The following is a 27,134-nucleotide window of genomic DNA, read 5'->3' on the forward strand; positions in this document are numbered from 1 at the left end:
ACCAATACACGCACAAAAAAGAGTGAATTTCAAACGAATACTAACTTAATCACAAAAATTCAAGGATGTTACAGTCTAGTGAACAGTTGTCTTTAAGCTCTGTACGTACCATGACTGCACTGGGTAAATATTTTTGTAAAGAGCCACGTATAAAATAAAAACATTAGTCTCTCGAAGGAAAAACATAAATACTGCGAACATCTTTGAACAAAATCCTTTTGTAATACATACTACAATTAAATTAAAACAAAACAGAAGGAAAAAAACAAGATTATTGCCTCTATCATATTTTTCTATTCACTACTATAATATAATGACCTTTTTGTCATTCTCAAAAAAAATTGTTTGTCTTTAGGATATTTTTATCTTTTTATATGGTACATTAGTCAATACACATTTTTTTGGGAGTATTTTTATCTATTTATTAACAGTAAAAGAATCAAAATAATTAACATTGGGATAAAAAAAACTAACACTTTAGGACAGGGGTGGTTGTGTTTTTGTTGTAGAATATAGTTAGATGACACATATGGCCTTAAGGAAAATAAATTTAAGTCATTGAAACAAGGGTATTATCATCTTTTTCTCATAATTTTTGTTTTTATAATTATTGGTTTGGTTGAGGGTTGTAATGTAATTTTTTTTATTTAATTTATGATTTTTAAATGTAAAAAAGTTGGGAGTGTGTGAGAGACACCTCGCACTTTGGACGATGTGTGCGGCGTCTCTTGGTGGTGTAAAATGAGCTTTCATCGTCTCATTTGATTATCCTTCGTGTCTTTTTTCTTTATTAGTGGTGCATGGTATCTAAAAATAACCGATTTATCGCTAATGACCTTTTATTTCTCCCCTTTACTTCTCTCTCCTACCCCCAACAAATCAACTATGATCCTTTATTGTTGTTGGTGTTTTAAATTCAATCTTTTTAGTTTTGATTTTTTTTCTTTGATCTTTTGTTAAAATTTTATTTGTTTTCAATTTAATTTTTCAATTCTAATTTATATATGTAAGTTTTTCAAATCGGTCCTTTTACTTTTGATTTTTTTTTTTTGTTAAAGTTTTTATGATTTTTAATTTTATCATTCATATCTAGTTTTTTATTATTTTTTAAAATAAGAATAATACAAATTTAAATTTGGTCATTTTTCTTTTGATTTCTTAATTTTTTTTCCTTTTTTCTTTTTAACAAAGTTTTTATGGAATAAAAAAATAAAATATATAAAAATATTATATAAATCTAAATGTATTAGATGTAGTCTATTAATTAAATATATTAGGAATATATTAGATTTGGTAATAGAAAAATAATAGGAATAGTCCTTAAAAGAATATATAACATAGCTATTTACAAATAAAATCTGGATATTACGTCTCAATATTAAAACAAACAAAAAATGAATATAATCAAATTGTAAAATCCTTCAGAAAAAAAAATCTTAGTTTACACAAGTTGTTTTAAGAATATTTATAAACCTTTTCTTTTTAAGAAAGCAATCGTAATCATCAGTTAAAATCTTATATAATTTGGTGACGAGGACTCTCCTTTAGAGCAAACTAAATTTATTACACCATATCTTAAGAAATCGTTAGGTAGATTCGATTTATCTCATAGCATTAGACAAAATGAGAAGTTAGCAATATGATATCAATAAATTATAGAAAGTGGCATTAACAAACAACTACGAAATTATCCTCCTCGCTTATTAAATGAGAATTTAAGGAAATTGTGCAAACAGCAAATTTATAGTAACAGTGTGTCCATATTATTGTCTAGGCACCCTATTCTTCAGCCACATAATTAAATACGGATCATCAAATACTGGAATTCTGACCGTGAAGAGACGCGAAGGCTACAAGATGATGAGCACGGCCAAAAATGCTGTGGACGGCACCTTTCTCAGTACTTATCCAGACTTTCAGACCCTCCTAATCAAAAGAATCCACGTGGATTATTGTAATCATACTGTGGCAACACCATATTTGGATTGAAACCACCAACTTTTCGATCATAAGGGAAAATCCCTCCGCTGGAACTTGAAGCAAAAAATTGTGGAGGACCTGGATTTTCGATTAGAAGTTTTTGAGCTTGCTTCGTCACATTCATCTTTAGGCCCTCTAGAGATACCTTCAACAGCTCCATTTGAGGCAATGTAAGTTCCTCGACGGGAGCCTCCCACCAGCATTGACTTTGGCCAGCCTTCCTCATTTGGCTGAGCTCTTCTCCTCGCTTTTTCTCTATCTCAAACTGGTTTACCACCTGATGCAAAAATATTGATGAAATTAATAAATTTTTAAGCTACTTTTATCACTTGTAAAGCACAATGGATTGTTCCGATTGAATGTTTACACACAAATCTGTAGAGCTTGACTCGCTTAATTTATTTTTTGGAGTTATTACAGACTTGATCCGTGCATGTGACGAAACAAAACGATATGGTTTGTGTGTAATGCCTAACCACACATCGATCTCGCCTTTGCTACCTTTCCTCTTGATGCTCTCAGCACACCAACTACAAACCGAGAGATTAATGAAAACGTAATACTTGACACGATCATAAATAGATTTACGTACCTGGGTGAGCTGCATATTCAGTTCACGGACGGTGGCATTGCGATGAGCTTCAATAAGTTGCATGGTACCTGAGTTTTGAGGAGGGTTTCTAGTGAAGTAACGATCAATGACGGTCTCAACACCAGGGTGGCCAAAGGAAAAAACCCTGTTTCCTGGAGAAAAGACGATGATGGCAATCTCGGCGCCACAAAGAGTGGAAAGCTCGCTAGCCTTTTTGAAAAGCCCGGACCTGCGTTTTGAAAAGGTAACTTGGAGATTGCTTTCCTTCAACATTTTCACCATCTCCACCTTTTGGCGACCTCTACTCTTTCTCGCCATGGTTAAAGCTACAAAAGTTCAAAAGAAAATAAATGGTACTCTACTGTTTTGTTTGGCATGAAAATGCAGGATTTATAGAGGAGTTTATTAGTTAATTTATTCGTTTCCTTTTAATAACAGGTCAGGATGTTGAAAATCAGAGCTAGCTGTTCCTTATTGATCATCATTTTGGCGGCAATTTGATTAATCAAGTTAATAGTTTACTAGTTTTGGAAGTTCCAGAGAATCCCTTTACGATTCACATACATGGCATTGCATCGTGAATACTTGGAAATTTTAGAGTTACGTCATTCTTACAATGCATGAAGATTTACTTGTAACGAGGAAACTTTGTTGAAAACTTGTGCTTTCTATCGAGTACTTTTCCCGCCCTCCTGTTTTCGTTGATGAACAAACGTTCCTCTTTTCTGTGTTCGGAGAAGCCGGGACCAGATTGCCGGCCAAAATACCATTTCCCATAATTAACTTCTGTTTCCATTGTATCTAAATTATCAATATATTATCTTCTACAACAGCTTTTGTTTCATACATTCAGACTTATTCAAGTAAATTTATTTCTAGAACATAAGCTCTAAAATTTTTCAAGAAAGGAAAAAAAAGGTGCCGGAATCTGTTAAAGATTTCATAACAAGTTAACTTAGAATCAATATCGGGCCAATAGAAAAGAAATTAATGATATTTGTTTTTTGTTACTTATTAATAAAGAAGAATAAAATGAAGATGCCACATGTATAACATGAGAAACTCAAAGAATAATAATTAGTGATATTTATTTACTAAATTTATTTTAAAAAAATAAAACACAATAAATAAATAAATTTTAGATGAAAATATTTTTATTATTTTTTTATGAATTAGGTAAACTAATAAGATGAATAATAGTAAAAAAATAAAATGAAATGAAATGCCATGTACATATTCACCCGGCGGATGAATAATAGTAGAGAAACGTCCCTATCCAGTGATAGGTATGATTTGTTCAATTGATTAGGAATTTAGTATGATTTTGTTAACAAATATGACCTATCACATTATCAACAATATTGAAGGAGGCCAGATCCCTTGTATAAGAGCTTTCAAATTGTTTCTATAACTTGTCCAGATATGTTTAATTAAGTGCATCTGTAGAGCAACTCAGATAGCAAGCATCATTTTTCAGGCATCCTCCCCGTATAAATTAAATCATCCATAGATTCTACTATTACGTGAGAGAGGAGTGAATAATTCATACATAACTCCCCTTACTGTTTCTTCTTTAATACCTATTACAAAGTGTCTGTGTTTTCTAATCCTGTGTTTGATATTGTGTTGTATATTTTTTATGTTTAAAAATGTATTAAAATAAAAAAAATAGATTTTTATTTTTATTTTTCAACATGATAAAATTATTATAAAATATTAAAAAATATATTAATTTAATATTTTTTTCGAAATCCGTCTTTAAGTCTTGAAGGAGGCTTTATGTTAGATGATGGTGGCAAGTCACCAAATGTTACGACTTGCTGTGACATTTTCTTCCAAAATACCGGGGACTCGAATTATGATATTGCAGACTTGTTGGTGACATTGCCAAAATTTGGTGAAATGCAGAACAACAATAGTAAACAATCACGCAAATAGACTGCAGTGAAAAGGCATTCAAGCACGCAAATTTTATGGAAAAAAAAAAATAGAAAGTGCCTATTATTTATGATAGGGATTCAAATCTGCCTCGTACAATATTGAAAAAGGTTAAGAAAGTAATAAGAATACTCAGCATAGAACGAAAACTTGTCTGAGTGCAGAGGGCACAAAAACTCAATGACCTCAAGAATGATTGGCACTACATCTGATGGGAAGCTAACCCCGAGCACAATGAACAACAGACTGCTCACTGCTTGATACAGAACGATAAATCTCTGAGCTGTTGAGGATCCACCTCTGATGGTGTCCTCGTAAGGGCACACTGAGCAGTTGTTGTCTTTGGGAAAGCTATGACATCCCTGATGGAAGTAGCCCCAGCCAACAACATAGCCAATCTGTCCAGCCCAAAAGCAATCCCCCCTGTGGTAAAAAGAGAGAGATCAAAACCAGTGAATTATATAGTTCAGTGGTAAAATGATCATTAAGTCCTAGAACAGGCTCAGCATTCCATACCATGTGGAGGAGCGCCCATGTCTAAAGCCTCCAGAAGATACCCAAACTTCGCTTCAGCCTGCAGACAACGAAATGTGACTCTATTTACAGGAAAGGGTGTGAAGGTATTCCTAATAAAGATGATTATGTGTTATAACCATGGTAAAAGATGGCACTTGTGGACTAGCAGTCCCAGCATTCTTTGTGAAGATGCCAGGTTTCCGTTTGGGAATTCAGGTTACTAAATGCCTAAAAGGGCTAGAGAAAACTCTGTTTACTTGTGCTTTTCTTAATTGGATAATTAGTCCATGTGCCTTAGAGAAACGCAAAGCTAAACATAAAAAATCCTTGCCCTAAAAGATAGAAAGTAAAATTTAAATCCAATTTTGAGGTTTTAATTTTCCAGAGATAGTTTCTAATGTTTCAGAATTCATCTTCCTTTTACATAATCCACCACCCATAATTTTCTTTCCCATCAACAAGCAACAGCTCATAAGTTAAGAAATGACACGGAGAAAAATAAACAGAAAACAGTAGAGAATCCTCCTCCAGTGATCTTATGTATGTTATGGAGAAAATATTGAACATGGAACCCATGACAATCAAAAGTGCATACAGCATCAGGTGCTTCTCACCTGTTCAGGGGAGATGCCAACAATTTCCAAAACCTTCTGTTGGACCTCACGTTTATAAATTCTCAAACTTCCTCCGCCAATCTGACAGTGCAACAAAAGAAAGAAAAGAAAAAAGTTGTTCATTATGGCCTGGCATAGCCTTCGAGCTTGTAGACATGTAAAGATACAGGGCTAAGTACCTCAACCCCATTGTAAACCATGTCATAAGCAAGGGCACGAGCAGAGGAAAGGTCTTCCATGTCTTCTGGATTGGGAGCAGTAAATGGATGATGCAAGGCCTGCCAGAAAACTACAATTTCAAGAAAAAGAAAGAAAAAGATAGTACCATACACAATGAGACTGGTGATAACCTGATGTAACTAGCTGTCAATCACACAACAGCCCCACCATGAAAAAAAAAATTAAGTGGCGGTTAAAATAAGAACTTCAATTTAATTCTTATCAATCTTTATTCTCCAAGTTCCTAGATCTAACTTGGAGCTAGCTGTACCAGGAAACCAAACAAGACCTTTTTTTCATTTCTTATTTATCCAAAATTAAAAAAAGAAAATGGCTAAAAGAGATTATGATTTGGAAGCATTCATTATCTTAAATAGGCAGATGCACAACACCACAATGTTTTAATATTTATAGCAGAAACCTATGATACTAACAAGAAAGGGGGGGATACGGGGTAGTTTAACCCGGTAAAGCAGCAAGTTAAATATTTCTCAGCTAACATACAGGGTAAACAATATATTAAAATTATAAAAATACAATTTTGTAAAACTATGTCAACACAGGCAATAACATGCATCATTGTGTACTCCAGATATAGTTCTCTCACCTGCATATGTAATGATCACTACCCAGTTGACACACTAATATGAAATATGATGAATTTTGATAGCCTTTGAATTAATTGAAAAACATTTAACAAAAAGATAGTGTAGCACTTATTTCATTAGAATTTCAAGAGGCAAAATTGTTGAAAGACAAACCTCAAGCCTCTGCTCTGTTTCATTCCACTCAAACATTGGGAAATCAGTCACCCACAAAATCGAATGCCTGGACTAAAACATTAGAGGCAGAGAAAAAGATAGATGTCAAAGAATAAGAGACCAATGGTAATATGTATTTCATAAACCAGACAAATCCAAAACATACATGATCTATCAAGCCCAGCTGATTGGCTATGAATAGCCTAAGTCGATCGAGCGTTCTATGAACTGATGGATGATGACCAACTGCAAACAAGATAAGATCCCCTGGTCCTGCAGAGCAGCGACTTAGCAACTGCTCTTTATTTGTTGAGTCCAAGCTTGATGCTAGTGCAGAAATTCCCTCAAGCTCCCCTGTGAAAATTGAAATATACACAGTGAAGTACTTGAGTAATAATATCATTCACCTTTAGGTTAAGGGTGGAAAGAAAAATCTAAGGAAACCCTCTTCCTTTACCATCATCCAAGACCTTTAGAAAGGGCAAACCCTTTGCTCCAGATTTGATTGCTTCATTGTAAACATCACCTTTCTTAAGAGCAGAGTTTGAATAACTTTTAGCACCTGAAGGAACACATAGTACTTTAATAATACCCCCACTGTTCAAGCTATCAGCAAAAACCCTGAAAGAGGACTCTGCAAAAATATCAGATACCTGCAGCATCAGAGGAAAACATCCTTTAATAGTTTACATGTAGCACGTGAAGTCCTTGTAAAATGATGTATCGTAAAATGTGCTGTAATGCCAAGTACACAAGAGAAAGGAGATGATTTACTTCTTTCAAATGAAGATCAAATCTTGTGTCTGGCCTGTCTGAACCATATTTACTCATTGCTTCAGCATATGTAAGCCTAGGGAATGGATTTGGTAGCTGGACACCTTTAATCTCCAAAAAAACCTGCAAGGAAGCATAAGTTTGTAGTCAAACCCTGCAATGTAGAGAGATATAGATGTTCGAACATGCCAGATTTCTGCAAGTGGAAAAGTATACAATGTGACTGGTATATACTGTTGAGTGCATGCCCAACTGCTTAATACAAATAAAACAACCAACTTGCAATGGATAACTGGTGAGATAGCTGAAGTGTCTAGTCAACTCTCAATAAAGTGAAATGAATTGTTCACTGGCAAGCTCAAAATATGCAGAGCACGGAGAAATGGCTGAACCGAGCCCAATCTGCAGCATCATTCATGTCATATACAAGCCACAATTAGCTCAACTCGAATGGAACTTTGAATCCAGTACTTACCTTTGACATAGATGTAACAAGAGTAGAAACGTGAATTGACTAATATTTCAATTATATCATAGAATTAGATGTTTAAATTCAATGCTATTCTTGTTTTTCCTTTCTTCATCCTGTTCTACCTTTTATTTGACTTCTTCTATCAATACCCGATCAGAAAATAAAAGGACCATACAGCAAGTTTTACCAACCTTCCGGATAAGATCTTCATTGAGCCTCAGCATATCCTCCAAGGTAGTGAACGCCAACTCCATATCTAGCTGAGTGAACTCAGGTTGTCGATCTGCCCTTAGATCTTCATCTCTAAAGCATCTGCTAAGAAACAAAAATATAATCTTCATCATGTGAGTTTTAGATTTCTGTTGAAACAAGTAGAGAGAATTGGTCATGTGAAACTCAAGGCCAGGTAAAGTACAGCTCACTTCCTCTGTGTGTATAACAAAACTATACATGGCAAAAGTTTATTGCCAAAGGAGAAGACAAAGGGCATAAACGAACAGCACGGCATCACATTTTCATATAACAACAATCATAAACATCTAGGAAGAGAATTTACCTTGCAATTTGATAATATTTGTCAAAACCGGATACCATTAACATTTGCTTAAAGAGTTGTGGACTCTGGGGTAAAGCATAGAAGGTTCCTGGCTTCAAAAGGACATTAAGGTGAATCAGAGCCATGCAAGCCTTGTAGAAAGTTAAACAAGTAACAGATAGCTGCATGGACCCATATTTAATGAAAAGTATGTTTCTCCGCAAATTTATTATAATCAAGATCATCACAATCCAATATGTAAGAATTAAGGGGCAAATAATACCACTCAATCCATCTCATTTGGTTCAGTTTGTCCACAATTTTGCCAATAAAACTCCTAAACCTCACCGGGATTACCCCATGTACACAGTTGACAATTTTGAAATTGACATTAAATCTCTCCAGAAGTTGAGATGTAAATGTTGTTCACTTCAGAAATAGTGCACTACTACCCAAACTCCAAAAAGCTTTATATTACATTTGAGTAGCAAGCTAATAAATACCAAGTACCTGAATTCTTGAGGGCACCAAATAATCCCGGGCACCTTCTGGAGTAGATCTAGAAAGTATGGGGGTCTCAATCTAACCTTGTAACCATGAAAAAGGTCAGGATCAAAACAACATACAAATATAAATATCTAAAACTCAATGAACTAAGTAGAATATAAACAAACTAATAGATAACACTTCAAAAAAATAAAACAATGAACTAAGTAGAACATGAACTAACAGAAAACACTTCAAAATTCACATCATGTACCTCCACAAAACCCTGCACATCCTCTAGATATCTTCTAATGAATTTCACCACTCTATGCCTCAACATGATGTTAGAACTCATTTGCTGCCGCCGTAAGTCAAGACATCGATATCTATCACCGCACATTTAGCTTCCTTTAATCCACAAAATGGTGAGAAATATAAATCAACTTTGTGCATAAATGCAATGGAATGAGATGTACCTCAAACGAATCTCCTCCTTAACAGAATCCTTAGCATCATCTGCTGTAGTAACTAAAAAGGGCAACTTTGCTTTCACTGCATTTAACAATTGAACATGTTCCGCAACAACCTGGCACGTATAACCAAATGAAACAAAACAAATAAAATAAAACGTGGCAGCAACAAAATCAACAACTTTCGTTCTAATTGTAAGCAGTAAAAAGCAAAGGAAATGGAGTCCAGGTAATATTTACCTCAATAGAACCAGTTATCAGTTTCTTATTGACAGACTCAACAGGCCGAGACCGAACAACCCCTTCAACAACAACCACATACTCCACTCTCAAATCATTTATAATCGAATGCGCATCAGGAAATTCATCAGGCGAAGTCGCAACCTAAATAAAAAAGAAGAGAAGAACCCCAAAAATCAAATTCATTCTCTAAGGACTTCACTTACCAAAACACAATCAAATTCCCATGAAACCATAAATAGAATAAAAGGAGATGCCTGAACAATGCCAGTGTGGTCTCTAAGATTGAGAAAGGTGAGACCACCATGGACTCTATGAAGAGCAACCCAACCACAGAGACGAACACGTGTGCCTACATCATTGGTCGATAATTGACCACAAAAGTTGGTACGAGAGACCCAGCGAAGGGTATCGTTAGGTTGTTGCGGCTGTGGCTTGAGAATGGTTTCAGGGGAAGAAGAAGAAGCAGAAAGAGTGACGAGGGCTCTTGTGCGTTTTGCTTGAAGCGACTTAGGGAAGTGATACCTGAGAAGATTTTGGAAGAGAGGAAGAGAGGAGGGTATGGTGGCGCGGAGAGTGATTAGAGGGAAGGATCGGAGTAGAAGAGTCATGGTGATGGTGGGGGGTCAAAAAATGGCGTGGGAATTTTGGGGATAGAGAGAAAGTCCACAGGGTTTAAGGAAAAAAAAAAAACGGGGATTGGGTTTTGGACTTACTAAAGAGGGTGGAGAAACGAGCACGTGTGGCAGTCCTTCAAACGAGCACGCTTGAAGGTTTTTTTTAAACAAACACTGATTAGTGATTATTACAAAACAAAAATAAAATGTTAAAATAGCGAGAAAATTAATGCTTGCACATTTTTTTCTTTCCGATAAAAGTGGCTGAGACTTGATAATGCTTTTATCACCAACTGCTATTTTATATGTTTTTAGTGAAGCAAAATAGATTTTTTTCATCATGCCCTACTCTACATATTAACGGCTTTTTAATTGTAACGAATCATTATTATCCATATTTTACACTTGGAGGTGTCTATGAGGAGGTTTAACCATACTTTTTTAAAAAATTAGAATTTTGTTTTTTAAAATTAAATTTTTTATATTTTTTAATTATTTTGATGTGCTTATATCAGTAATAAATTTTTAAAAATAAAAAAATTATTTTGATATATTTTTAAACAAAAACACTTGAAAAAATAATATTCCCCATCAACCTCTTGATGAACTTCGTTATCTATATTAAAACTCAACTTAATCATTTCTTTCTTTGACCATGTTTGGTATTGTGATAAGAGTTATTTTTTAAAGTGTTTTTTCATTTTGAAATATATTAAAATAATATTTTTTTTATTTTTTTAAATTTATTTTTGATATCAATCTATTAAGATAATCTGAAAACACGGAGAAAAAATAATTTGAAACATGAAAAAATAAATTAAAATATATATTTAAAAAAATATATTTTTAAAACACAAAAACAAACAAGATATATTCACAACTGAATTCATGATGGTTGATAAAAAAAATCTAATAATTTTCTCTCATTCAAATTAAAAAAAAATACAAATTCATTTTTCACTTAAATAAAAAAAATATAAATAGAAAATTAAATTTCAAGTGAATGTTTGAAAGAAAAACACGCATAATGGAAAATGATTTATCAATCTTTGAACAGCATTGATCAAGCTATTATTCCAAGAATTAAAATCAGGACCGTACAATGTAACTACATGGTTGTACGGTTGGAAATTTTTGTCTTATTAAATGTGATTTAGAAGTTTTGTTGTTATTATTTTTTAAAAAAAAAATTATTTAAAATTTTTTATTTTTAAAAAATTATTTTTAATATCAGCATATCAAAATGATTTAAAAATATTAAAAAAAATTAATTTAAATTAAAAAATATAAAATTTTTAATTTTAAAAAAAATATTTTTAAAATATAAAATCAAACCTAGCCTATAAAAAAATCTTTTTTTTTTATTGCAAATTGCAAAACCCTTTTCAAAAAATGGAAAAAACAATGAACTTTTAAAGATACAGGGGATCCAAAAGGCCCAGTAACAAGACCCAATCTCTAAAGGGTCCACTCAGTTCAAAAACAATAACCAATAACCTGAACCGAGGATCAATTTTCCTAGACCGTGGCCCGTGTTACATTAGTGGGCCCCGGCCTTGTTGACTTATGAGGATCCATGTCAGTTTCCGTTTGGAATTCCAAGTTAATCGGTGAAGTTTACTTTTTCCCTTGTAGATTCATCATTGTTCCATTTATGTCCCTGAGATTAGATTTTTCTAACTCCATCCATCTAGTTTCCAGAAAGTTCCAATATTATCCGTGACCATTTGATGATAAACTAGTAATGTAGAGGTGCGCAATCGCCGGATAATATTTAAAATCTATTTTTATCTTATCTATTTATTTTATAATTAAAATAAAAAGTTGTATAAAAAGATATGATTTAAATATTTAAAACCAAGCTATTCTTTTCATATATATGCATTTTGTTGCCAAAATGTTTTTCTTATTGATAGCATGTTTTTTTGAATTAAAAGTAGAGGCAGTTAAAATATTCTTTTATCAAAACCTAAACAGCTTTTAAAAAGTAGGAAAACAAGCATCTTTTCTCATTAATACGTTCCTATTCTAACAAAAAAATATTTTTTTAATTAAAAAACATTATTTTTTAAATAAAAATTTTTCGTAGTATGAAAAGCAAGTATCAATAAAAAAAAACATTGAAAATTATGACTCGATGTTTTGTATACAATTGAGGTCAAAAAAGAAAGAAAATAGTAAATATGAGAAAACTATGTAAAACAATTATAATAGAAAGATATAAATTCGATTTCGTTGAATATCCATGACCACAAGTCTAAAGAATATTTATATATTAGATTTTAATTAATAAATGATGGCTAGTATTACAAAAATAAATGTTAAAACAACGAAAAATGAATGGCAATGCCATTTTTAAAAAACATAATCTTTTTTATTTTATTTATAGTAAATTTTAATTATATTTTCTCAAAAAAAAAAAACTAAAGGGCTTTTCCAAAAATGGTTAGACACTAAGGTCATCGTATCTTGCTTTGAGAGACAAAAGGCCATACAAATGGGTGTCTATATGGCCATGCTTGTGCACCTGGTCCTCCTCTCACTCTTTTAACAGGGAGATAACAGGTTATTAACAATATCTAAATGGTGGGAGGGAATCACTGTTCCCCCACACACAAAGCACTGTGGATTACAACAGTAATCCACAGTGCTTTCCTCCTTTTTTTTTTGTAACTTTTTCTTCTTTTTTTTCCGTTTCTTTTCTTCTTCTTTTTTTCAAATTTACTTTTTTTTTTTTAACTTTCCTATTTTTTCATTTTTTAACAGTGCTTTCCTCTTTTTTTGTTTTTTTTTCTAACTTTTCCTCTCTTTTTTCCGTTTCTTTTCTTCTTTTTTTTTTTCAAATTTACTTTTTTTTTCAACTTTCCTATTTTTTCTTTTTTTCATTTTTTATTAATTTTTTTTCAAAATTATTTTTGTTGATTTTAACTTTTAAATATTGACTTGGTTAAAATGTTTGCTTTCTAATTTTTTTCTTTAAAATACTATGGAGTGCTGCGATGTTTTTTTCACATATTTTTTCTATTTTATTTTTTTAATTTTTAAAATTATATTTGTCGATTTTTTTTTAATATTGAGTTGATTGAGAGTTTAGTTTTGTAATTTTTTAAAAAAAACATTGTTGATTTCTACAATGTTTCTCTGCATGGTTTTTTTTTTCTCTGAAATTATCTTTTTTTATTTTATTTTTTAATATGAAGCTGGTTAAAAATTACAGTTATAATATGTGAGGAAAGCAATGTAAATTTCCTCAAAAATTACTGTTGATTGCTACAGTTTTTTTTCTCACATGGTTTTTTCCTATTTTTGTTATGTTTTTCCCTAAAATTATCTTTGTCAATTTTATTTTTTAAATATTAAGCTGGTTAAGAATTGCAATTACAAGTTTTTCCTCACAAAACACTATGGATTAATACAATTTTTTCTCATATGGTTTTTTTTTCCAGTTTCTTTTGTGTTTTTATTTTCTTTGTAATATTTTTTTTCAAAATTATCTTCGTCCATTTTATTTTTTCTAATATTGAGTTGGTAAGAATTTAACTTTGTAATAAAGCTTAATCATGTGGGGAAAGCATTGTAACCTTGCTCATAAAACATTATGGATTGCTACAGTGTCTCTCCGCATGGTTTTTTTTGTTATAATTTTTTTCAAATTATCCTTTTTATTTTTTTTTAATATTGAGTTGTTTGTGAATTACAATTATAAGTCATTACAAATAAGGCTAAATCATGTGGGGAAGCACTGTAACTTTCATCACAAAACAATGTGAATTGCTACAGTGTTTCCACCATGATATTTTTCTCTTTTTTTGGTGTTTGTTTTGTTTTTATTTTTCTAAAGTTGTCTCTGTCGATTTTTTTTTAATATTGAGCTGATTAAGAATTTAGCTTTATATTTTTTTTTTCTTTAAAATACTATGAATTGTTGCAATGTTTTCCCATGTGATTTTTTTTATTATTTTTTTCAAAATTATCTTTGTCGATTTTTTTTTAATATTGAGTTGGTTAAAAATTATAATTACAATAAAGCTAAATTATATGAGGAAAGCGTTGTAGTTTTTCTCACAAAACACTATGAATTGCTACAATATTTCTCTAAATGGTTTTTTTATTTTATTTTATTGGGAAAAGTGCTATAGTTTTCCTTACAGAACATTGTCAATTGCTGCAATATTTTTTCTCATGGGTTTTTTTCCTTCCAAAATTATCTTTATTGGTTTTTTTTTAATATTAAGTTGATAAAGAATTTAGCTTTGTAATTTTTTTTTTCTTTTTATTAACTAAAAAGCTAAATCATGTAGTGAAAGCACTGTATCTTTCCTCACAAAACACTATAGATATCTACAAATCATTTTGTTCAGTCTCTGAGTTTTTGATCATCAACACAACTTTTTTTCCCGTCATGAAATATTTGCTCTATCATACCTTTAATTTATATTACTTATCTAGCATTGGTTCACAGTTATAACACTATCAAGTGTATTTGTTTTATAAGCCCGCAGCAGCGCGCGGGCATGTCATCTCGTATGTTCTATTTTAAGAAAAAAAAAATTTACATATCATCCACTGCTTTAGTTTTTGGTTTAAAGTATGTGTCCAGTGTTTTGGACATAGAAAACTCGTTTTCAGTAATTTTTTTATATAAAAACACTTTAATCATCTTCATAAACCTATTGTTTTAACTTTTACCCCAATACACCTTGAAACAGATAGAAAAAAAAAAGAACCAAATATATAAAAAAAATTAGAGCCCTCATGTAATTTTTTCAGCAACGAGAAACTTCAAAAAGACTTCTCGCTTGTAAGGAGAGATTGTATATCAATGATATTTTTTAGTTTTATTTATTTAATTAATTTAGTCTTTAATACTAGTTTTATATTGAGGATTCAACTTCATGATATTTTTTTATGTGTTTATCTTGATCTCATGAGATGATATCATGGGTTTAACTTGGATTAACTTGGATTTTTTTTACATAGTTTTTTATTTTTTAAAATTTTATTATTTAACATGGGAGTGATTGAGAATTGGACTTAAAATATTTGTTTCTATTTAATTTTTATATGGTTGTCTCAATCTTATGATTTGGGTTGTGATTTTGATGGGTTGATCCAAGATATTTTTTCAAGTCTTATTTTAATTGATTTTTGTTTTTAATTTCACCATTCAATACTGAATTGACTAATATTTAAACTTCATAATTTATTTTGATTTGCTTTATATTAAATTATCTCGATCTTATAACCCGGACCCCAAGTTTAGCAACTTAACCCGAGTTGACTTATATTTTTTTTTTTTAATTTTTTTTGTTAGTCTCGTCCTCTAACATCCGGTTGATTAATAGTAAAGTTTCATAATTTATTTCAGTTTGTTTTTTATAATATTATTATGGTCTCGCGATTTGGTTTACAAATTTAGTAAAATAACCTGGATTGATCCAAAATGATCCAATATATTGGTGTTTCAATATTATAAAACATTGTCATCTTATTTTTTTTCCGGTGAAATTATATATTTACTGATGATTGTGTTATTTTTAAACTTGTTAAGATAACCGGATCACATTAAATTAATCCTTATAAAATTTAGTTTTTTCTATTGAAAACACGCTAACAATGATTGAATTTTTTTTTTACATTATTTTAAAAAAAACCTGGCCAATGATCAAGTAAAATATAATTTTAGAAGTGAAACACATATTTACCTCACTAAGTAACGCGCACGCTGAATTGGACAAACTTTCAATGATCCGTAATTGGACAAATTTAAAAATTAACACACAAAATCAAAATACTTGGCGAATTAATATAGGAGCAAAAGGTTAGGGTAAAATAATATATTTTTAATTTATCACGTTTCAAAATCATGATATTTACTAAATGTCACTATTTTTAAGTGCAGCGAGTGAAACTTAAATTACCTGGCTCAACTGGTTAACCGTTTGTAATGGTCAGTAAAACCAGTTGACTAGCTTTTAAAATAATAAGAAAAATCTCAAAACTGCTAAAATTAAAAGGCCTCTACAAGATTTTTTATATCTAAAAATCCAATGGTTCGTGTAGCAACATAGTCGTTACTACAAAGGAAATAGCCTCTAGAAACTCCTATAGAAGTTTGAATATGATCTAACGGTCAAATAAAAAATTATGACAATTTTGATCTATTATTTTGGTGTAATACGACCAAACCTCTTCTTAGATCTAAACCTATCTAATTGGTCCATAAATACATATGTCAAGTCATTCACGCAATTTAGTTGTGACAAATTCTCATTTAGTTATGACAAACTCATACCTAATTACTCAAAATTACTTGTTATCATAAGCCCAACTACATCGTTGATATTGGAAAACAAAAGACAACTACTATACTATGTGAACAATAAATTTTTAAGATTTTAACTAGAGTTTATTTTTGAGTCTACGAGTTGGATATATATGTATATTCATAAAATATATTTAGAAAAAAATATTAATTAAAGTATTGTTTTTGTGTGAAACAATAGATTAAATTATATAACTGAAACCTCAATCAACCGACTAAGTCAGATAACTAGAATTTTATATTGTCATGGTTCAGAAGTACAAGATTTACTGAATATTGCTATTTTAAAACATGAAAATTATTTTGTCATATTTAAAAATAATAATATTTAGTAAATATTGTATCTCTAAGACACAATAAGATAAAAGTATGATATCTCACTAATTTTTTCTTAAATGTTGTTATTCTGCTAAAATATTTTAAAAACTATGTTAATTTTTTAAAATATCCTTCATAATTCCATATACGGTAAATAAAACAACACAAAAAAGGCATCCTCGTTCCTTAACGGCTACAATCCAAGCCATCAAAAAAACAATCCCACTGAAATCTAACGGTCCCTACCTTTTAACCCTCGCCATTCAAATCTTATTCTCCAACGGTCATATGCCACCAACCCCCACTCATTAAAACCCCCACAAGCTTATTTCCAAAACTAGCCGTTACCATCTCTCGCTCTCTCTCCTCTGTAAACAACTCTCTCCCCCTCAAATCGAATCCACAGCATTAAACATTCAAAGATTCTTTTTTTATATATCCAATTCAAGAATCAATCAAGTTTAACCCATGATCAGCACCCCGGCTAAAGATTCCAAGGCTGCAAGCAAGAAGTTGGATTCCTGCTCTCCAATACCAAGCAGACCAACAAATCCCATTTCAAGAAACTCAGAGATTAATCCAATGAGGAGAAGTTTCAGTGGAAGCCCATTTTCTAAACCTTCTATTATTTCCAATCAAGTAGGAGGAGGCTTTAACCCCAATACTCCTGTTAATAGCCCTTCAGGTTTGATTTCTTTCACTGTTTCCTTTTCCTTTCTTTTTTTTTTTCTTGCAGTGAACAAACATTTAATACCTCTTTTTATTGGGTTTTGTTTAGTCTTTTCTATAATTTATTAGGGTTTTGCTATATTTTATTTTTTATTGGAAAATAGATTATGAGGTTGTCTATGGTTTGTTTGGGAAGTAACTGAAAGGATAGGAATTTGCTACATCTTGTGCTTTTTTGTATGAGATTTTAATAAAACGATGGCTTAATGGATTGTCAATACTTGGTTTGGCAATTAAGCCTTCCATTTGTTTAATTATGTTTTTGTCTTGCTGGAAACTAGTTTGTGGGTCAATTTTGCAACAAAACAGGTTCAGTGTTTTAGAGTGAACGTGGTAGATATTTCATGTTAATGTTGCCCTTAAGTTTACTTGAAACAAAGAGCTTCTGCGAAAATGACCGGACATAATGTTTCAATCAAGTTCCCTTTTGGTCTTCAACAGCCAAATAGTAAAAGCTTGTTTTGTTTTAAAATTGAAATCTTGATTCTGATCGGCAGCTTTTTGTTTTTTGGTTTGCAGATTATCCGCGAAGAAACTCTATTAGCAGAGACAATATCGTAGTTACATTGCGTGATCACGAGGACAAAGAAAATGGTAAAGACCAGACTTGGAAATCAGTGAGAATTCGTTCACCAGCAAAGGGTACAAAGAATTTCATGTCTCCAACAATATCTGCAGCTTCAAAAATCAATGCATCTCCGAAAAAGAAAATCTTGGCTGATAGGAATGAGCAAATTCGCACTTCGATTTCATTTGCTGATGCAAAAAGCCCTTTCATGGAAGACTTGGACTCAAACCCTGACAAGGGTTTGAATCAGAAGAAGGAGGTCTCGTTTGATTCAACAGTCATTTACTTGGCGGACAATAATGATTCCAAAAGTGAGAAACGTGTTGATTTGATGGTAGATTCAAGTGCTAAAGATGATTTGGACTTATCATCAGAGAAACTAACTGTTGAGAAGGATTGTGTTAATCTTGATTCAAGTTTTAAGATTAATCCAAGGGTCTCTAGTTCATTGCCGAGTCCTGCTTTGGCACCTCTAGACGCAGATCCATCAATGCCTCCTTATGATCCTAAGACTAATTACCTCTCACCAAGGCCTCAATTTCTTCACTATAGGCCCAACCCGCGAGTTGAGCTTTATCTAAACAAGGAAAGAGATGGCCAATCACTTGATGAGATTTTTGCATCTGAATCCTCAGAAACTGAAGTTAGTGAAGCAGAAGACTGTCACTCTGATGATTTGCAGAAAGAATCGGATGCTTCTTTAGCCAATGAGGTGAAAGAAGAAGAGGAATCGGAAGAGCTGCTGCTAATATCTGAACGCAACCCCATTAGTACTTTTGTGGGGGAGGAGAAGGAAGAGCTGCTTGTATCTGAACCCAATTCCATTAGTACTTCTGTGGAGAAGGCTAGAGAGAAAAGGGTGTCTAAATCACATTTCTTTACAAGAAGAAAGTTCGATGCTTTGCTTTTTGTCCTGACTGTTGGATTTTTATATGCTTCGTTTTCTAAATCCCCAGTCATGGATCCTTCTGTGCTGAATAACTTGACCTTCCCTGAGCCGTATGTCCCACCTGAACTCTCAGAGTATGCCAGGCAAAGTTTTGAAGCTCTAGCTCATAAGGTCCAGCTTTGGCTACATCAGTGTATTTGTTACACACACAATCTGATTAACAGCTTCAGAGGTGGGCACAACCTGGGTTCCTTGCAGTATGCCAATTTGACCATTTTGGTTGGAGATGGCATAGTTGATGGCCAATTTGCATTTGACCAGAGCATTTTAGGATCAAAAGTTGTTAAGTACGAAGAGAAAGTTTCAGCGCCCATAAGTGCAGCAGAGGTAGACATTAAGCTAGCTGATGAATGGGATCAACCAAGTACAGCTGATGAGGACATTAAAGAAGTTGCAGGAGATAATAATGATGGGTATTTTGATGGTGTTCCAGATCCTGAAGAGGTTAGCGTTCCCGAGTCTGAAGAAGTAAATCTGCTCCCCCAATCTGAGTTGACTGAACCTGGTAAGGAGCTCATCCAAGAAAGTGCTGAAACCGCTGCTAACGTTGTGAAACTGCAAAGCAACATAGACCTTGAAGACCAGTCTGTACTGATCCCACAAACTGCTGAAATTCAACCAGAAATCTTGAATTCCATGCAATGTCAAGGCAGGGATGATTATAGTTCTGCAGATATTGAGTCCCCTGCAGCAGAGGGCAATTTTGAAATACTTGAAGGAGCTGCCACAGAAAATCCACGAAGTTCAGAAGGAGTAAATCTGCTCCCCCAATCTGAGGTGACTGGACCTGGTAAGTCAACACAAGAGGCCATCCAAGAAAGTGCTGAAACCGCTGCTAACGTTGTGAAGCTGCAAAGTAACATAGACCTTGAAGACCAGTTTGTACTGATCCCACAAGCTTCTGAAATTCAACCAGAAATCTTGATTTCCATGCAATCTCAAGGCAGAGATGACATTAGTTCTGCAGGTATTGAGTCCCTTGTAGCAGAGGACAATTTTGAAATACTTGAAGGAGCTGCCACAGAAAATCCACGAAGTTCAGAATTAGTGAACACACATTCAGCACAGAGAATGGTGGGGATTTCCTTGATTGTTTTCAGTCTACTTGGGACAGTCTTCATTTATATGAAAAGTCGAGCTCCCACAGCTCAAAACGCTACATTTACAGCGGATCAAGTGCCAATTACTAAGAAATTGGATTGTTGCCCACTGTCAGTTGCAGCAGAACATGAAGACATTGCTGGAGAGTCATGCTCATCAGAAATGAGCAGCTTCAGCTTGTCTTACAGCAAGAAAGGACAGAAGGGAAAAAGTGAAGCTCCAAGCTACGAGAGGAAGCCTAGGAAGAGCAATCACAGGAGAGAATCCATGGCTTCGTCAGACTATTCCGTCGGTTCCATGGGTTCGCCTTCTTACGGCAGCTTCACCACGTTTGAAAAGATCACAAGCAAGCATGTAAAGAACCACCTATATTGTACATTTATGGTTTTGTATAACTGCAACTTGAATTTTTATCCTATGTGTTTTTTTTTTTTGAAGGGAAATGCAGATGAAGAGGTGATCACTCCAGTTAGGCGCTCTAGCAGAATCAGACACCAAGTCACTTCTCCATGACCTGTTCAAAAAGAATTCCTAGATGATGGCACAACTCTCTTGTGATTTTGATGTGATTGAATCACTATTTAGTTGCTGACAAGCTACTTTAACAACATAGCTTAATTTGATTGCTTGTAATCGAGCCAACCCTGTTGTTGGGGGGGGGTGGGTGCTTCGACTATATTGTTGAGCCTTCAGTAGATTTCCGTTGTTTAAAGGTTGCTCTGATTGTTTAGGCTACTTTGAATTGCCCTATATAAATCATTGTTTCGGGTTTACTGAAGCCTTCAGTAGATTTCCGTTGTTTAAAGGTTGCTCTGATTGTTTAGGCTACTTTGAATTGCCCTATATAAATCATTGTTTTCGGGTTTACTTTTCTCTTCGCTTAACAGTTCTTTTAGCTAGAGTTGATCTGTGACTTGACTTTCAAGTTTTAGGAGAATGTTTCGCTTAACAGTGCTTGCCCTCAAGCACCATTTAAAAATGTTACTCTTTCATTAATGAATTTTCCTTGCACGCAGCCTTACAGTCTTTAATAAATGGTGGTGTTTATTTTTGAAGCTACTAATGCAAAATCTATGCCGGAACATAAAGTGCGTTGTGGAAGTGTCTAAGCGTAGATCGATCGAATCCAACTTCCATTATGCTTTTTGAGGTCATTGAAGTATCATTTAATTGAATTTGATGGTTGGTCTCATGTTTAGCCAGATCAAAGTTGGATTCGAGTTAATATTTGTTTTGACCCAGATACTTTCATGACTATAAAGAGAAAAGAGTAGTTAAAAAACTGATATAAGCTGATATTGCGATCAGTGTGCGTTCTCAGGAAGCGTGAGTTGTTACCTGAAACTATGGTTCAGTATTCCCCGACAAAATTGGATTCGAGTTAATATTTGTTTTTGACCCAGATACTTTCATGACTATAAAGAGAAAAGAGCAGTTAAAAAACTGATATAAGTTGATATTGCTATCAGTGTGCGTTCTTAAAAAGCATGAGTTGTTATCTGAAACTAGGGTTCAGTATTCCACGAAAATGGTAGTTCGTTCTGAACTATTATAAAGAAAAGAAAATTTTAATTATGTAAATAAAGAAAACAAGCATGCAGGTGTTTGAATGGTTGAGGACACTCATCATTCATCTAATTCATCTGCACATGGCATCCAATACTACAAAGTGTTGGGTATGCAACCAAAGTCCCACATTGGCTAGAAATGGGGAGGATCAAGGGTATATAAAGATGGACAAATATCTCCATTGGTATGAGGCCTTTTGGGGTATAGCCCAAGAGCAAATCCATGAGGGTCTAGGCCCAAAGTGGACAATATCATACCAATGTGGAGAAAGTGGTGTCCGTAGTCCCTACACAAAGAAGCCTGAAGTGAAGATTTTAAGTAGACATATCTCACTGTTCGAATATGTTTGTGTTCAGTATAAGCATGTGCATGAGTGAAAAACAAACGGAAGAGTTCTGGTCTTCTCATGGAGCACTACGTGTCCTTTACATATTTATGGTTCAGTTTATGATAAACTGGTAATTTGTCGGTTTGCTTGTCCCAACCATGCCTGCTATTTATGGTGATTCTGTTACTCTCTTTTTTTCCCCATTGAAGTTTGGTTGTGAAGGTGGGCCTTGGGAGTCTATTTTTCACGCCACAAGGTGAAAAGCCATTTGGGTCATGGAGAGAGAGTCACGAGCTTGGTACAAATGCGAAGATTGCAACAAGACAGCTGTTGAGCTCATCACCCAGGCCTTGTTGTAACTGTTCAGTTTTTTCGCTCGTGTTTTTCTCTCTCTCTCCCTGCAGTGAATTTTTAAAGCTATCAGATTCTTACTTGTGTATAAACAAACCTCTTCAGTTGTTTGAAGCTGATGAAAGTTCAAGACTTGGAAGGCTAGATCCTGATTCCATAAAAAATCATCCACGGTTTGATGCTGTCGACTATAGGGGATTAGAGATAGAAGCCTTCCTGTTCCTCCTGAAGTAGCCTCTTGGGTTACCCAATATTTAGAAAGTCACTCCGAGGAATGCACCACTCTTCTGGCTTCTGCTTCTCCATATCGAGATTTAGACGATCTTAATGTTCCTGAATGGCCCGACGATTGGTAGAAGAATAATTGACAGGGGATTTCCGTTTCTCTACTAGTCTTTGGGATGGAGCTCTCTTATCTACAAGTGAGACTGACTTTTGGGTGCTTGAATTATAGTTTTAAGGGCCGCCCAGTCAAGGCTCGGGTTTCGGATTTTGATTGGGTCATCAGGTTGGTCGGGTTAATTTTAAAAAAAAAATTAAAATGATATCGTTTTAGTAAAAAAAATAAATATAGTCAGGTCTTAACCGAGTTTTGCCGGGTCAACCCACTAGGTCACGATGGAATTTTTCTTCACCTATTTTTTTTTTAACCTTGCCCGGTTTTAACCACAAAACAGCCGAGTTTTGGGTTGATTCGTGGACCGGGTTTCAAAAGAATACTAATGAGAACCTTGAGCTCGCAGGTGTGTACGGGATGAAAAGTGAGTTTTGCTACTGAACTGGCTCAGAGTTTTCCAAGCCTTGTTTGGTCAAACAAAGTACATGACTATGATAGCATCAGCAAACTATCCCACTCTTTTTCGCTCTCAGTCTCTAGGAATGGAGTGGTAAGTCGTACAAAATGGAGACGGGCATTTAGTTTCAGATAATTAATTTGCAGTGTGCGTACGTTATAACAAACCACTTTTAAGGAACGAAAGGAAGTCTTTGAGAAGACATTCATACATAATATCCTTGTTTGAAGAGTCGAAAGAAACAGAACCCAGAAGAACTTGTTCTGTGAAAGAAAAAATGAGGTAATAAATAAAATTTCTTATCATTTGCTATTATATCTTGATTGTAACAGTGAGCTCTGAGTCTATTTTGAGGTCTGTCATGCGTGTCGGTTTGGCCTCTGCTTCGAAATTCTCAAAATTTAAAAGGCTAGGCATCTTGACCGGAGAAAAATACCGAGTCTGTTGAGTTCATATTTGGAATCAATTCTAGACTTTTGGCATGCCTTTGGCAACTTGGAGTGTTCTCATACATGTAAAGCCATGGTTCCTTCCAGTTTTTCTTGTGTAATAACCATCGTGGATAGTTTCACTTTCAATTCAGGATAGTTTTCTACAAAGTCCCACAAGAATTGTGAGTTTTCCTTTTCTCCTTCCACTGACTCGTACGCTTCAGACAACTGTTCATTCAGAGCTGTTTTTTAATCATAAATCAACCGCAAGCTGCAATACTTTGGAACCGTTTGGGAACATGGTTGAAATAATATTATTAAAAATTTAATTTTTTTTATTAAAATTTAATACGGTTTGTATGTTTTGGATCGTTTTGATATGTTGATATTAAAAATAATTTTTAAAAAAATAAAAAAATTATTAATATATATTTCAGCATAAAAAATTATTTGAAAAACAATTATTACCATAATGTAAAATATACTTGAACCTTGTGTTCATAAAAAGCATGAGATTGCTTGAGCACTATGTATTGCGTAGTGATTTATCCAAATGGTTGTCTTGTAATCTGGCAGTATGTTGACAACCTTCTTTGAGAAATTTGATGACATAGCTTATGAAGCTTGATTAGATATCAAATATATAAAAAAAGAAATAATGGTGTGGATGGTGCTACTGATCTGAACTGCCCTTTTCAGATGTTGGGTGGATGGTGCTACTGATCTGAACTGCCCTTTTCAGATGTTGAGTCCGTTTGGCATTGCGGTAGCTGTTGTGGTTGTGGTTTTAAAAAAGTTGTTTTATAAAAAGTACTTTTAGTTGAGTTTGGTTTGAAAAAATAAGTGTTTGGTTAAAACTGTGGTTGAAATTGAAGTTGAAAAAAAAGTAGTTTAATGTGTTTGGTTAAAAATGCTTTTAAAATTGAGGTTATAAAATTATTTTAAAAATATATTAGTACTTATTATTTTTAATTTAAATATTATAGCTATTTTATCATGAAATAAATTATACTTTATATAAAATATTTTTATTATTCCATGAATCTATTTATAATTTCATTACGTACGAAATATATCAAACAAAAACTACAGTTTTTTTAATATTTTTAGCATGTAATAAAATTAGATAAAATATTATCAGATATAAATTTTACTCTAAACTAATTTTTTTTTTTAAAATGTTAAAAAAAACACAAAAAAAAAAAAAGCACGCAGGCAAGTGAACAGTGCAGTTACCTGCACTGTTCACCTGAACAGTACACACCATATATTGTTCATTGAACAGTGCAACTACATGAACAGTACACACAAAAAGCATGAAATGGCTGCTTCCCGTTTCCTGCGTTAGAAACGCAAAATTTTTTCGTTAATCAAACGGCTGCGCGCTGCGTTTTCAATAAAACGCAGCCGCAGCCGCAGAGCCAAACGGGCTCGTTGCCAAGCCTCACCGCCAACAAGTAGCGGGTGCTGCCATTTTATAGATGACCCTTTTCAGAAATTACTTTATGGTTATATTATATTTATCTTTGAGCTGTTGATATATTTGTATGTTAATATCAATAATAAATTATTTTTTAATATACTTTAAAATAATTTTTTTAAATAATCACTGTCACAATATTTAAATATAATATAACCATAAAGTAATTTCTAGCAATAAAAGCTGTTCAAAGCCAACCAAGGATGAAAAAAAAGCCAGACAAAAACCTTGAAAGCCTTGCCATATAGAGTGTGTTTGGTATTGCGGTAGCTGTTGTGGTTGCGTTTTGAAAAAAGTTATTTTATAAAAAGTACTTTTAATTGAGGTTGGTTTGAAAAAATAGATGTTGGTTAAAACTGTGGTTGAAATTGAGGTTGAATAAAAAGTAATTTAATGTGTTTGGTTAAGAATGCTTTTGAAATTAAAATTATAAAATAATAATTTTAATACATATATATATATATATATATTAATATTGATGGTTTTTAATTTAAAGGTTATAGATTTAACTATTGTTATTATTTCATGAAATAAATAATACTTTATATGAAATATTTTTTATTATTCCATTAAACCATCTACAATTACATTACGTACAAAATTCATCCGACAAGAACTATAATTTCTATAATTTTTTAAGCGTGCAATAAAATTAGATAAAAATATTATCAGGAATAAAATTGATTTGATATTACAGTGCGAGTGAATTTAATTCACTCTACACTAATTTTTAAGAAAAAAAAAATATTGTTTACATGGCAATACAAGTAAATTTAATTTACTCTAACTAATTTTTTTTTTTTTTAAAAAAAAAATGTACAGAAAAAAAAAAAAAAACCTCACGCCAGAGTGCAAGTGAATTGCACTGTTCGTGTGCACAGTGCAATTCACTTGCACTGTGCACGTAATTAGTCACTAATCGTTCCAACCACATGTTGAAACTTGTGAAAAAAGCAGGATTTTATTGCTTCGTCAAAATCGTGTTCCTGCCGCTGTAAATGATGGGGCCCACGTTTTTTGATTTCTTAAGAATTGGTAACCAAACACTTAATAAGTGCGTTTTTAAAGAAACGCAACCGTTAACGCGTTGCCAAACGAACTCATACACACTCCCTTGCACTCATTGTATTCTTTATTTTATTGTTTATTTTTTTCTTTACACGCTTGTTAATTTAAATACTGGATATTTTTATTTTTATTTTTCATGACACTTGTTTTCAAAGAATAGCTTATCAACCCAATCTTACCAGTCAAAAAAATATATTTTTACTTTTTTTTATGTAATTTTTATTTTTTTCCCGAATTCATCGTAATTTAACCCTGAGTTCCAAGGCTTCTACGAAACTTGTCAACATGTTGTTGTTTGTCGGAGAAACCAATGTCAAAGATTTTGCTCTTTTTTTGGCCAGCAAGAATCGGATCTAGATGTACATACAAATATATTGAATGCAAGACACCTAAACTATTTAGAGATTAGTTTCTTATACAAGGCTTTGTTACGTAAACAATGACCACACCTTTACCTAGGCACTTCTATACATTGAGAAATGAATGTATTTGAGAATATAATTATGGTTATTTTTTAAATTATTTTTTTTTAAAAAATCATTGACTAGTAACGTACATCTGGATACCTAACAGCAAAAAAACCTTGTTTTTAACAAGACAGTCTAAAAATACCTTACTTTGCAAATGTAGAGTAATAAAAGCCTGGTTTAAAACAATCCTTGACTTCTTTTTTTGTGCTTTCTAGCTCATGTACTTTTAATTACTTTACTTTTTTCTCTCGATAGAGTTTATAGATCTAAACCTTCATTTCTTTTTTTTTTTCCTTTTTATTTGCCCATGTTGCTCTGAATTTTTAATTTCAAGGGGATGTTTATTTTTGTTTTTAAAAAGTATTTTAAAAATATTTTTTTTGTTTTAAATTAATTTTTTAGGTATTTTTTAAATTATTTTAATGTGCTGATGTTATAA

The 27,134-nt window shown here is 32.8% G+C and overlaps 3 protein-coding genes across 3 annotated transcripts; 1 reads left to right on the forward strand and 2 right to left on the reverse strand.

The window, feature by feature from the left end:
- Positions 1-1,930: 1,930 nt before the first annotated feature.
- Positions 1,931-2,890, reverse strand: LOC118059001 (agamous-like MADS-box protein AGL62). Its single transcript, XM_035071827.1, has 2 exons — positions 2,573-2,890; positions 1,931-2,257 (listed from the first exon to the last, which is right to left on the reverse strand). Exons 1-2 carry the CDS (start codon positions 2,888-2,890, stop codon positions 1,931-1,933), a joined length of 645 nt encoding a protein of 214 aa, XP_034927718.1.
- A 1,657-nt stretch (positions 2,891-4,547) lies between these two features.
- Positions 4,548-10,289, reverse strand: LOC118059065 (aspartate--tRNA ligase, chloroplastic/mitochondrial). The gene is made up of 15 exons (XM_035071878.2): positions 9,855-10,289; positions 9,598-9,741; positions 9,364-9,473; positions 9,162-9,273; positions 8,912-8,983; positions 8,423-8,514; positions 8,058-8,178; positions 7,395-7,517; positions 7,078-7,273; positions 6,787-6,974; positions 6,621-6,692; positions 5,820-5,918; positions 5,641-5,721; positions 5,027-5,084; positions 4,548-4,933 (listed from the first exon to the last, which is right to left on the reverse strand). The coding sequence occupies exons 1-15, from the start codon at positions 10,206-10,208 to the stop codon at positions 4,761-4,763; spliced, it is 1,995 nt and encodes a 664-aa protein (XP_034927769.1). The 5' UTR covers positions 10,209-10,289; the 3' UTR covers positions 4,548-4,760.
- A 6,891-nt stretch (positions 10,290-17,180) lies between these two features.
- LOC118059066 (uncharacterized) lies at positions 17,181-21,009 on the forward strand. The gene is made up of 3 exons (XM_035071879.2): positions 17,181-17,542; positions 18,106-20,558; positions 20,643-21,009. The coding sequence occupies exons 1-3, from the start codon at positions 17,326-17,328 to the stop codon at positions 20,715-20,717; spliced, it is 2,745 nt and encodes a 914-aa protein (XP_034927770.1). The 5' UTR covers positions 17,181-17,325; the 3' UTR covers positions 20,718-21,009.
- Positions 21,010-27,134: the final 6,125 nt, after the last annotated feature.

The sequence above is a fragment of the Populus alba genome, chromosome 9 (genome assembly GCF_005239225.2).
Source record: "Populus alba chromosome 9, ASM523922v2, whole genome shotgun sequence".
Classification (NCBI taxonomy): Eukaryota; Viridiplantae; Streptophyta; class Magnoliopsida; order Malpighiales; family Salicaceae; genus Populus; species Populus alba.

Coding starts and splice junctions, on each gene's coding strand:
- LOC118059066 (XM_035071879.2), top strand. CDS start 17,326: ATGATCAGCACCCCGGCTAAAGATTCCAAGGCTGCAAGCAAGAAGTTG. Junction 17,543..18,105: donor TCCTGTTAATAGCCCTTCAG/GTTTGATTTCTT, acceptor TTTGGTTTGCAG/ATTATCCGCGAAGAAACTCT. Junction 20,559..20,642: donor AAAAGATCACAAGCAAGCAT/GTAAAGAACCAC, acceptor TTTTTTTTGAAG/GGAAATGCAGATGAAGAGGT.
- LOC118059065 (XM_035071878.2), bottom strand. CDS start 10,208: ATGACTCTTCTACTCCGATCCTTCCCTCTAATCACTCTCCGCGCCACC. Junction 9,274..9,363: donor AAGGAGGAGATTCGTTTGAG/GTACATCTCATT, acceptor GTGCGGTGATAG/ATATCGATGTCTTGACTTAC. Junction 5,919..6,620: donor AAACAGAGCAGAGGCTTGAG/GTTTGTCTTTCA, acceptor GTTTTCTGGCAG/GCCTTGCATCATCCATTTAC.
- LOC118059001 (XM_035071827.1), bottom strand. CDS start 2,890: ATGGCGAGAAAGAGTAGAGGTCGCCAAAAGGTGGAGATGGTGAAAATG. Junction 2,258..2,572: donor TGAATATGCAGCTCACCCAG/GTACGTAAATCT, acceptor TTTTTGCATCAG/GTGGTAAACCAGTTTGAGAT.